The sequence below is a fragment of the Oncorhynchus mykiss genome, chromosome 18 (assembly GCF_013265735.2).
Source record: "Oncorhynchus mykiss isolate Arlee chromosome 18, USDA_OmykA_1.1, whole genome shotgun sequence".
NCBI lineage: Eukaryota > Metazoa > Chordata > Actinopteri > Salmoniformes > Salmonidae > Oncorhynchus > Oncorhynchus mykiss.
The window spans coordinates 8,823,042-8,836,098 of NC_048582.1; the positions used below are offsets into that span (position 1 = coordinate 8,823,042).

Genomic DNA, 13,057 nt, shown 5'->3' on the forward strand with positions numbered 1-13,057 from the left:
GTCAGTTTAGATGAAAGAGTCTGCTCAGGGGAAAATGCATTAACTCTTCACATCCAGCTTCTCTCTGTCTACTGGTGGTGGAAGGTCAGTCCACAATAGAGTAGGCTGTATGGTTATATCATTGGCAGCAAAGGTAAATACCTTCTGATTGTATGATAATGTATTATAATGAGGGAGGCTGCAATAATACATCTCTATGGGAGGTCAAGCCTATAGCTCAGTGGGAGACGGATGGATGGTGAATGGAGTCACTGATTATAATTATTTCCAATACCCTAAAAGATATGCCTTAGTTGTCAAGTAGTATATTACTACAGAGGTCTAGTAATCAGTAGACTACTTTTTTTGTGATTATAGCTATCACAATTTCAACAAGGTTATTTTATTGAACAGCAGTCGACCTAGGTGGGCTTTTTCCATTATACATTTTTTTTAATGACTTTTCCTGATTCGTGTAGATATGCTGCCATCTGACGGACATCCTCTAATAACACATACAATCAAAAAGCTCGGTTTGTCCCTCGTCGTATACTGTTCTCAAGTCATGTGAACTCGCATACGTGCGGACGTGCTGCAGCGTACATAGTCGTCTGATTAGGTAAGAACGTTATGTTCCTTTACATAAACAGCACACATTCACTCGAATATTTCAGGAACTTAACGCATATCATCGTGTTGTAATGGTGTATGTTTACATTTAAATGTAACTTTGAAAACTATGAAATTGTCATCTCAAACTTACGTCTGTCGCGAACTAGAAGTGAGAGTGCAGCCGATCAAAACAAACAAGACTGGACTTGTATGTCAGCTCTTTTAGCTACCAAGCTAATTAGCATAGCTAGGCTGTCTGCCATTGCCTGTTGTCAACAACAACACTAGTTAGCTGTATCGAATACGTATGTATCATCTTGTTTTTGTCCCTTTTAACTTGCTAGATAGTCAAACGCATGGCAGTAAACAACAATATGACGCAATCGCTAAGGCAACACTCATAGTATATAACCGTGCAAGCTAACTTGCAATATCAAGTTTACGTTTGATCAATTCAATTATATTTCCCAACTGTCTGCTGTATTCTGTCTGTGCTGCATGGGTTATTAGCTGTCCTATTATGTAATGTCACACATGTAGTATTCATCTTCTTTCCACATCTTCAGGTGTGAAACTAGTGACAGAGGGCCACCGGGATGACTAGTGTAAGTACTAAACCTTTACATTACAACATATAATAGACGGTAATGTAATCGTATTGTGCTATAGTACTGTAGCTAGGGTGATTGACGCTTTTCCTCTGATTGATTTGATTAATAACCGTGTAGGTGCTGTGTGGCCGAGCCCGGCTGGTGATGACCCAGTCGTCAGGGCGTCAGGCCCTAGCTGCGCTCAGGGTGGGCTGGATACGAACCTTCTCAGCTGCTGGTTCTGATGAGCCTTATTTTGTCGTGTCACGTGGGGACTCAGACTCAGGTAGGCTACTGCTATATGGACCACAACACTGGTTAATTTCTCATTTACGACTAACTGTGACCGTATTTTGGCCTGTGTGTTTTTGAGTTATGAATTGTAATTACAGTGAGTTCGGAAAGTATTCAGACCCCTTCCCATTTTCCACGTTTTGTTACGTTACAGACTTATTCTAAAATGTATTAGATATTTTTTTAAATCCCTCATTACTCTACACACCACCCAATCATGACAAAGCGAAAACAGGTTACATTCTTTCGGTGCAAATTCATTAAAAAGATTCAAACATAAATACCATATTTACGTAAGTTTTCCAACCCTTTTCTATGAGACTTGAAATTGAGCTCAGGTTCATCCTGTTTCCATTGATCATCCTTGAGATGTTTCTACAACTTGATTGGAGTCCACCTGTGGTAAATTCAATTGATTGGACATTATTTGGAAAGTCACACACCTGTCTATATAAGGTCCCACAGTTGGCAGGGCATGTCAAAACAAAAACCAAGCCTTGAGGTCGAAGGACTTGTCCATAGAGCTCTGAGACAGGATTGTGTGGAGTTACAGATCTGGGGAAGGTTACCAAAAAATGTCTGCAGCATTGAAGGTCCCTAAGAACACAGTGGCCTCCATAATTCTTAAATGGAAGAAGTTTGGAACCACCAAGACTCTCCCTCGAGCTGTCCGCCCAGCCCAAACTGAGTAATGAGGGAGAAGGGCCTTGGTCAGGGAGGTGACCAGCTCCAGATTTCCATTGTGGAGATGGGAGAACCTTCCAGAAGGACAACCATCTCTGTAGCACTCCACCAATCAGGCCTTTGTGGTAGAGTGGCCAGATGGCAGCCACTCCTCAGTAAAAGGTGCATGACAGCACGTTTGGAGTTTGTCAAAAGGCACCTAAAGGACTCTCAGACCATGAGAAACAAGATTCCCCTTTCTGATGAAACCAAGATTGAACTATTTTTCCTGTGGGGATGTTTTTCAGTGGCAAGGACTGGGAAACTTTCGAGGGAAAGATGAACGGAGAAAAGTACAGAGAGATCCTTGATGAAAACTTTCTCAAGAGCATTCAGGACCTCAAACTCGGGTGAAGTTTCACCTTCCAACAGGACAACAACCCTTAGCACACAGCAAGACAATGCAGGAGTGGCTTCAGGACAAGTCTCTGAATGTCCTTGAGTGGCCCAGCCAGAGCCCGTACATGAACCCGATCAAACATCTCTGGAGAGACCTGAAAATAGCTGTTCAGTGACGCTCCCCATCTAACCCGATAGACCTTGAGAGAAAATAGGATAAACTCCCCAAATACAGGTGTGCCAAGCTTGTAGCGTCATACCCAAGAAGACTCAAGGCTGTAATCGCTGTCAATGGTGCTTCAACAAAGTACTGAGTACAGGGTCTGAATACTTTTTATAAATGTGATATTTCCGTTTTTTTTATTTTTTAATATTTGCAAAAAAATACAAAATGTTTTTGCTTTGTCATTATGGGGTATTGTGTGTAGATTGATGAGGGGAAAAACAATTTAATCAATTTTAGAATAAGGCTGTCACGTAACAAAATGTTAGTTACCAGTTATGGGGTCTGAATACTTTCCGAATGCACTGTATGAATTAAAAATGAAACTGAGAAAATGATCTCAAACTTTCCATAACTATAGCTACTGTTAGGCAGAACATGCATTGTCTAACAGATTTAACATTATTGTATTACACTCCTCTTTCTCCCTACCAGGCCCTAGGACAGTATGGCCTGATGAGAACATGGGACCATTTGGCCCCCAGGACCAGCGGTTCCAGTTGCCAGGTAACTCAGGCTTTGACTTTCACCTGGAAGGCATGGCAGACCAGAGGATTAAAGGCCCAGTCCACAGGACGGTACCTGACGTTCTGACTGCTGCTACTAGCAACGAGAGACATGAGTTTGTAATGGCCCAGTTTGTCAGCGAGTTTCAGGTAAATACGTCACTCACAATAACTCCTTAACTAAAGAAACGTGTCCTTATTCAATTGTTAATAAAAATGGATATTATTCTTAAACATTTCAAAAATATATTTATATAATTAAAAACATTTCTATTATGTTTCATACTGGTAGAGTTATATGTTGAATACTTAGATGTTTTTTCTTTGTAGGGCAAAATTGGTCACATGTTATCGAGGAGCGTCCGCAAGGCAGAGCACTACTTTGATCAGCCCAATGTGGACTGTTCTATACAGACCTGTCCTGAGCTGCTGAAGAAAGGTAGCATGGTGTAGTCATACTTATCATACTTATATTATCATAACATTAACTATTCATGTCGTTTTTTTTTAACCCCTTTTTTCTCCCCAATTTCGTGGTATCCGATTGTTTTAGTAGCTACTATCTTGTCCCATCGCTACAACTCCCGTACGGGCTCGGGAGAGACGAAGGTTGAAAGTCGTGCGTCCTCCGATACACAACCAAGCCGCACTGCTTCTTAACACAGCGCGCATCCAACCCGGAAGCCAGCCGCACCAATGTGTCGGAGGAAACATCGTGCACCTGGCAACCTTGATTAGCGCGCACTGCGCCCGGCCCGCCACAGGAGTCGCAATGAGACAAGGATATCCCTACCGGCCAAACCCTCCCTAACCCGGACAACGCTAGGCCAATTGTGCGTCGCCCCACGGACCTCCCGGTCGCGGCCGGTTACGACAGAGCCTGGGCGCGAACCCAGAGTCTCTGGTGGCACAGCTGGCGCTGCAGTACAGCGCCCTTAACCACTGCGCCACCCGGGAGGCCCCCATTCATGTCATGTTTTATCAACCGCAGCCCACACACGTCAGTTTATATTGCACACAGCCATGTCCACTAGGGGGAAGTAACTGCATTGCTAACGTCACTAATGTTGTCCAAGTGGGTGATAGCTGACTTTTCTGTAGGCCTATTGGCTAGCTAGCAGTTGAATGTGTAACACGTCTCTTCATTTCCTCTGTTAGAGTTTGAATCCTATTTCCCCTCGGCCCCAGCCAGCGCCATCACTGTTGTCACGGTGAAACACACAAGATGTGAGGTGATCGACAAAGAAGTGATCGACAGAGAACAGCTACTTCACAAAGTGAGTTGGAATGTCCACTGGTTGTTTCCCATTGATATGGATTCAGTGATACTAATTTCAGTAAATTATTCTGCCATCACATTTTGGAGTTGTAGGCCTGCGTACTTATTGAAGGTCTTACTCTGTACCTCCCCTTTATTGGTGAACTGTTTTCTTGTCTGTTAACTGTCAGTTAGTTTGACTACTGACAGATACTAGATGTTTTCTGTTATTTCAGTTAGTTTGACTACTGACAGATACTAGATGTTTTCAGTTAGTTTGACTACTGACATACTAGATGTTTTCTGTTAGTTTGACTACTGACAGATACTAGATGTTTTCTGTTAGTTTGACTACTGACATACTAGATGTTTTCAGTTAGTTTGACTACTGACAGATACTAGATGTTTTCAGTTTGACTACTGACAGATACTAGATGTTTTCAGTTTGACTACTGACAGATACTAGATGTTTTCAGTTTGACTACTGACAGATACTAGATGTTTTCAGTTTGACTACTGACAGATACTAGATGTTTTCAGTTAGTTTGACTACTGACAGATACTAGATGTTTTCAGTTAGTTTGACTACTGACAGATACTAGATGTTTTCAGTTAGTTTGACTACTGACAGATACTAGATGTTTTCTGTTAGTTTGACTACTGACAGATACTAGATGTTTTCTGTTAGTTTGACTACTGACAGATACTAGATGTTTTCTGTTAGTTTGACTACTGACATACTAGATGTTTTCTGTTAGTTTGACTACTGACATACTAGATGTTTTCTGTTAGTTTGACTACTGACAGATACTAGATGTTTTCTGTTAGTTTGACTACTGACAGATACTAGATGTTTTCTGTTAGTTTGACTACTGACAGATACTAGATGTTTTCTGTTAGTTTGACTACTGACAGATACTAGATGTTTTCTGTTAGTTTGACTACTGACAGATACTAGATGTTTTCTGTTAGTTTGACTACTGACAGATACTAGATGTTTTCAGTTAGTTTGACTACTGACATACTAGATGTTTTCAGTTAGTTTGACTACTGACATACTAGATGTTTTCAGTTAGTTTGACTACTGACAGATACTAGATGTTTTCAGTTAGTTTGACTACTGACATACTAGATGTTTTCAGTTAGTTTGACTACTGACATACTAGATGTTTTCAGTTAGTTTGACTACTGACAGATACTAGATGTTTTCAGTTAGTTTGACTACTGACAGATACTAGATGTTTTCTGTTAGTTTGACTACTGACATACTAGATGTTTTCAGTTAGTTTGACTACTGACATACTAGATGTTTTCAGTTAGTTTGACTACTGACAGATACTAGATGTTTTCAGTTAGTTTGACTACTGACAGATACTAGATGTTTTCTGTTAGTTTGACTACTGACAGATACTAGATGTTTTCTGTTATTTCAGTTAGTTTGACTACTGACATACTAGATGTTTTCTGTTATTTCAGTTAGTTTGACTACTGACATACTAGATGTTTTCTGTTAGTTTGACTACTGACAGATACTAGATGTTTTCTGTTATTTCAGTTAGTTTGACTACTGACATACTAGATGTTTTCTGTTAGTTTGACTACTGACATACTAGATGTTTTCTGTTAGTTTGACTACTGACATACTAGATGTTTTCTGTTAGTTTGACTACTGACAGATACTAGATGTTTTCAGTTAGTTTGACTACTGACAGATACTAGATGTTTTCTGTTTGACTACTGACAGGTACTAGATGTTTTCTGTTATTTCAGTTAGTTTGACTACTGACATACTAGATGTTTTCAGTTAGTTTGACTACTGACATACTAGATGTTTTCAGTTAGTTTGACTACTGACAGATACTATATGTTTTCTGTTAGTTTGACTACTGACATACTAGATGTTTTCTGTTAGTTTGACTACTGACAGATACTAGATGTTTTCTGTTAGTTTGACTACTGACATACTAGATGTTTTCAGTTAGTTTGACTACTGACATACTAGATGTTTTCTGTTAGTTTGACTACTGACAGATACTAGATGTTTTCAGTTAGTTTGACTACTGACAGATACTAGATGTTTTCTGTTAGTTTGACTACTGACAGATACTATATATTTTCAGTTAGTTTGACTACTGACAGATACTAGATGTTTTCAGTTAGTTTGACTACTGACAGATACTAGATGTTTTCTGTTATTTCAGTTAGTTTGACTACTGACAGATACTAGATGTTTTCAGTTAGTTTGACTACTGACAGCTACTAGATGTTTTCAGTTAGACTACTGACAGCTACTAGATGTTTTCAGTTATTTCAGTTAGTTTGACTACTGACAGATACTAGATGTTTTCAGTTAGTTTGACTACTGACAGATACTAGATGTTTTCTGTTATTTCAGTTAGTTTGACTACTGACAGATACTAGATGTTTTCAGTTAGTTTGACTACTGACAGCTACTAGATGTTTTCAGTTAGACTACTGACAGCTACTAGATGTTTTCTGTTAGTTTGACTACTGACAGATACTAGATGTTTTCTGTTAGTTTGACTACTGACAGATACTAGATGTTTTCTGTTAGTTTGACTACTGACAGATACTAGATGTTTTCTGTTAGTTTGACTACTGACAGATACTAGATGTTTTCAGTTAGTTTGACTACTGACAGATACTAGATGTTTTCTGTTAGTTTGACTACTGACAGATACTAGATGTTTTCAGTTAGACTACTGACAGATACTAGATGTTTTCAGTTAGTTTGACTACTGACAGATACTAGATGTTTTCTGTTATTTCAGTTAGTTTGACTACTGACAGATACTAGATGTTTTCAGTTAGTTTGACTACTGACAGCTACTAGATGTTTTCAGTTAGACTACTGACAGATACTAGATGTTTTCTGTTAGTTTGACTACTGACAGATACTAGATGTTTTCTGTTAGTTTGACTACTGACAGATACTAGATGTTTTCTGTTAGTTTGACTACTGACAGATACTAGATGTTTTCTGTTAGTTTGACTACTGACAGATACTAGATGTTTTCTGTTAGTTTGACTACTGACAGATACTAGATGTTTTCAGTTAGTTTGACTACTGACATACTAGATGTTTTCAGTTAGTTTGACTACTGACATACTAGATGTTTTCAGTTAGTTTGACTACTGACAGATACTAGATGTTTTCAGTTAGTTTGACTACTGACATACTAGATGTTTTCAGTTAGTTTGACTACTGACATACTAGATGTTTTCAGTTAGTTTGACTACTGACAGATACTAGATGTTTTCAGTTAGTTTGACTACTGACAGATACTAGATGTTTTCTGTTAGTTTGACTACTGACATACTAGATGTTTTCTGTTATTTCAGTTAGTTTGACTACTGACATACTAGATGTTTTCTGTTATTTCAGTTAGTTTGACTACTGACATACTAGATGTTTTCTGTTAGTTTGACTACTGACAGATACTAGATGTTTTCTGTTATTTCAGTTAGTTTGACTACTGACATACTAGATGTTTTCTGTTAGTTTGACTACTGACATACTAGATGTTTTCTGTTAGTTTGACTACTGACATACTAGATGTTTTCTGTTAGTTTGACTACTGACAGATACTAGATGTTTTCAGTTAGTTTGACTACTGACAGATACTAGATGTTTTCTGTTTGACTACTGACAGATACTAGATGTTTTCTGTTATTTCAGTTAGTTTGACTACTGACATACTAGATGTTTTCAGTTAGTTTGACTACTGACATACTAGATGTTTTCAGTTAGTTTGACTACTGACAGATACTATATGTTTTCTGTTAGTTTGACTACTGACATACTAGATGTTTTCTGTTAGTTTGACTACTGACAGATACTAGATGTTTTCTGTTAGTTTGACTACTGACATACTAGATGTTTTCAGTTAGTTTGACTACTGACATACTAGATGTTTTCTGTTAGTTTGACTACTGACAGATACTAGATGTTTTCAGTTAGTTTGACTACTGACAGATACTAGATGTTTTCTGTTAGTTTGACTACTGACAGATACTATATATTTTCAGTTAGTTTGACTACTGACAGATACTAGATGTTTTCAGTTAGTTTGACTACTGACAGATACTAGATGTTTTCTGTTATTTCAGTTAGTTTGACTACTGACAGATACTAGATGTTTTCAGTTAGTTTGACTACTGACAGCTACTAGATGTTTTCAGTTAGACTACTGACAGCTACTAGATGTTTTCAGTTATTTCAGTTAGTTTGACTACTGACAGATACTAGATGTTTTCAGTTAGTTTGACTACTGACAGATACTAGATGTTTTCTGTTATTTCAGTTAGTTTGACTACTGACAGATACTAGATGTTTTCAGTTAGTTTGACTACTGACAGCTACTAGATGTTTTCAGTTAGACTACTGACAGCTACTAGATGTTTTCTGTTAGTTTGACTACTGACAGATACTAGATGTTTTCTGTTAGTTTGACTACTGACAGATACTAGATGTTTTCTGTTAGTTTGACTACTGACAGATACTAGATGTTTTCTGTTAGTTTGACTACTGACAGATACTAGATGTTTTCAGTTAGTTTGACTACTGACAGATACTAGATGTTTTCTGTTAGTTTGACTACTGACAGATACTAGATGTTTTCAGTTAGACTACTGACAGATACTAGATGTTTTCAGTTAGTTTGACTACTGACAGATACTAGATGTTTTCTGTTATTTCAGTTAGTTTGACTACTGACAGATACTAGATGTTTTCAGTTAGTTTGACTACTGACAGCTACTAGATGTTTTCAGTTAGACTACTGACAGATACTAGATGTTTTCTGTTAGTTTGACTACTGACAGATACTAGATGTTTTCTGTTAGTTTGACTACTGACAGATACTAGATGTTTTCTGTTAGTTTGACTACTGACAGATACTAGATGTTTTCTGTTAGTTTGACTACTGACAGATACTAGATGTTTTCTGTTAGTTTGACTACTGACAGATACTAGATGTTTTCAGTTAGTTTGACTACTGACATACTAGATGTTTTCAGTTAGTTTGACTACTGACATACTAGATGTTTTCAGTTAGTTTGACTACTGACAGATACTAGATGTTTTCAGTTAGTTTGACTACTGACATACTAGATGTTTTCAGTTAGTTTGACTACTGACATACTAGATGTTTTCAGTTAGTTTGACTACTGACAGATACTAGATGTTTTCAGTTAGTTTGACTACTGACAGATACTAGATGTTTTCTGTTAGTTTGACTACTGACATACTAGATGTTTTCAGTTAGTTTGACTACTGACATACTAGATGTTTTCAGTTAGTTTGACTACTGACAGATACTAGATGTTTTCAGTTAGTTTGACTACTGACAGATACTAGATGTTTTCTGTTAGTTTGACTACTGACAGATACTAGATGTTTTCTGTTATTTCAGTTAGTTTGACTACTGACATACTAGATGTTTTCTGTTATTTCAGTTAGTTTGACTACTGACATACTAGATGTTTTCTGTTAGTTTGACTACTGACAGATACTAGATGTTTTCTGTTATTTCAGTTAGTTTGACTACTGACATACTAGATGTTTTCTGTTAGTTTGACTACTGACATACTAGATGTTTTCTGTTAGTTTGACTACTGACATACTAGATGTTTTCTGTTAGTTTGACTACTGACAGATACTAGATGTTTTCAGTTAGTTTGACTACTGACAGATACTAGATGTTTTCTGTTTGACTACTGACAGATACTAGATGTTTTCTGTTATTTCAGTTAGTTTGACTACTGACATACTAGATGTTTTCAGTTAGTTTGACTACTGACAGATACTAGATGTTTTCAGTTAGTTTGACTACTGACAGATACTATATGTTTTCTGTTAGTTTGACTACTGACATACTAGATGTTTTCTGTTAGTTTGACTACTGACAGATACTAGATGTTTTCTGTTAGTTTGACTACTGACATACTAGATGTTTTCAGTTAGTTTGACTACTGACATACTAGATGTTTTCTGTTAGTTTGACTACTGACAGATACTAGATGTTTTCAGTTAGTTTGACTACTGACAGATACTAGATGTTTTCTGTTAGTTTGACTACTGACAGATACTATATATTTTCAGTTAGTTTGACTACTGACAGATACTAGATGTTTTCAGTTAGTTTGACTACTGACAGATACTAGATGTTTTCTGTTATTTCAGTTAGTTTGACTACTGACAGATACTAGATGTTTTCAGTTAGTTTGACTACTGACAGCTACTAGATGTTTTCAGTTAGACTACTGACAGCTACTAGATGTTTTCAGTTATTTCAGTTAGTTTGACTACTGACAGATACTAGATGTTTTCAGTTAGTTTGACTACTGACAGATACTAGATGTTTTCTGTTATTTCAGTTAGTTTGACTACTGACAGATACTAGATGTTTTCAGTTAGTTTGACTACTGACAGCTACTAGATGTTTTCAGTTAGACTACTGACAGCTACTAGATGTTTTCAGTTATTTCAGTTAGTTTGACTACTGACAGATACTAGATGTTTTCTGTTATTTCAGTTAGTTTGACTACTGACAGATAATATATGTTTTCTGTTATTTCCCAGTTTGTTAGTGGTGCTAAGGAAATCTGCTTTGCTCTGTGGACAGCTGGCTTCTGGGCTGACTTCATTGACCCCTCATCAGGATCAGCTGTGAGTTGTTCTCCTACCTGTTTTTGTTTGTTTATGTCAACATATCTATATAATGTGTAATACATATGTAATATTCATGTACTGTTTACTGTACTTCATCAATCTGAGATATTTTCCAGGAGACAGTATGTAATCTTCAAGACAACCACATCACATCATTCCTTTGTCTTGTCCCACAGTTCTTTGGATCTCACTCCAACCACCCACTACTCAAAGAGGAGGAGTGGAGCCGTCTAGGTTTCCACATCGAGGCCTCTGGATCCTGCACAGTTATCCGTCACGTCCTGAGGGGAACACCTACGTTTGTTGGAACTGTTTTCACCACTGCACCTGCTAACAGTCACGTCATGGAAAGACTTCAAGGCCAGTCAAGTGCATTCGAAGACGGGGACTAGTTTTTATATTTTATTATCACCATGTGAGAATGATGTATCTCACTATCCAAAAGACTGTTTGTGCCCTGACCTCTGTTTGTTCACTCTGGATTGTTTTGGAGGAAAATCGTTGCCCATTATGCCGTTGTCTTCACCACACCAGCATGGAGAGGAAGTTCTACTGGGTCGTTGTCTTCAGACGCATGCCTAACTATGTTAACCTGGTCCCAGATCTGTTTGTGTTGTTCTGTTAGTGCTGTCTTGCCAAAGTTGGTAAGAGGACACAAACAGATCTGGGACCAGGCTATATAACTATGTACTTGGAAGTAGACAGGTAGGTTGCGTACAGTAGTGCTGCGATCTGTCGTTGACTCTGATGATATCATAAAGACTTGACTGAGGAAGATCCCTTTGACTGCTGTGTTTAAACACCCATTAAACCACCTAGCTACCTTTGACTGAGGGCCCTTTTCCTGGCCTTGGTGCTGAAGAGACGTGAGATATAACTCCGAAGGCAATGTTCCGCATTCACGGTAAACGCTGCATATCTCAGTTCAATCTGAAATAATCTTTACATTTATATCGTGCTGTAACACTCAAATTCAGCACTACGGATTGAATCTAGTCTAATATAGTTAACACTTTCAGGCTAATCTAGTGTCTACAGAGTATTGCTACTGTACAGGGTTTTCCTTCACTTGCACAATGGGAATAGAAATATGGTGTTCTGGAGGAGTCTGTTGTACGTTTCCACCATAATGAATTAAAATGTCTATGTTGCTGGTATGGTACACATCATTCAGTCCTTCAATCATCTAATGTAAGTAAGAAAGTAGCGACTTGTGAGGCAACACACAACACTAAACAAAATAATGAATAGCTAATCCAAAAGAGATTTTCAGTTTGTCCTCTGTCCTCCTTGCATACGATTAGAAATGTAAACAATGCAATTAACTCTTTGCTAATTTCCTAGCGCTAATTAGGGAACACAAACACTAGAAGAAATTGAAATGGATATGCCTGAGGTAATGCGTTACTCTGCATCTCAGTGCTACAGGTGTTCGAATCCAGGCTGTATCTCAAATGGCCGTGATTGGGAGTCCCATAAAAATATGACTTCTGGGCCTTCTCTTTTAGTAAAGTGTTCCCAGGACAAAGAGTATGTTGTTTGGGTAAGAGAAACATCTCATTTCACACCTCTAAAAACTTTAGGTTAAACACTGATTTGAGAAGGACTGATGGGTTTGGTTTGGAACTGTGACCACCCAGTCTGTCGGCCAGAATCAGATAAAGGAAGTCCTTTAAAATGAACACCCCTGCAGCTTAACATAATCTCCTTCACAAGGCTTTTAAACTACACCTCCTGGACGCCGAGGCTCTGAGAAAGACCTTACCTTTTTACTTCCTGGAGAGGAAAGCAGAGAGGTGAGAAAAAGAGAGGGCTGTTAGAATGTTCCTTTTTTTCTGC

The 13,057-nt window shown here is 37.9% G+C and overlaps 1 protein-coding gene across 3 annotated transcripts; it reads left to right on the forward strand.

The window, feature by feature from the left end:
* The first annotated feature begins 487 nt into the window (after nt 1-487).
* Nucleotides 488-12,384, forward strand: LOC110495389 (cobalamin trafficking protein CblD). Of its 3 annotated transcripts, none has more exons than XM_036951660.1 (8): nt 488-598; nt 1,158-1,196; nt 1,320-1,467; nt 3,196-3,416; nt 3,597-3,705; nt 4,425-4,543; nt 11,129-11,215; nt 11,395-12,384. In XM_036951660.1, the coding sequence occupies exons 2-8, from the start codon at nt 1,188-1,190 to the stop codon at nt 11,608-11,610; spliced, it is 909 nt and encodes a 302-aa protein (XP_036807555.1). In that variant the 5' UTR covers nt 488-598; nt 1,158-1,187; the 3' UTR covers nt 11,611-12,384. The 3 variants fall into 3 exon arrangements, with proteins under 3 accessions (XP_036807555.1, XP_036807557.1, XP_036807556.1); XM_036951662.1 differs by lacking the exon at nt 488-598 and adding an exon at nt 605-896; XM_036951661.1 differs by lacking the exon at nt 488-598 and adding an exon at nt 605-799.
* The last annotated feature ends 673 nt before the right edge of the window (nt 12,385-13,057 follow it).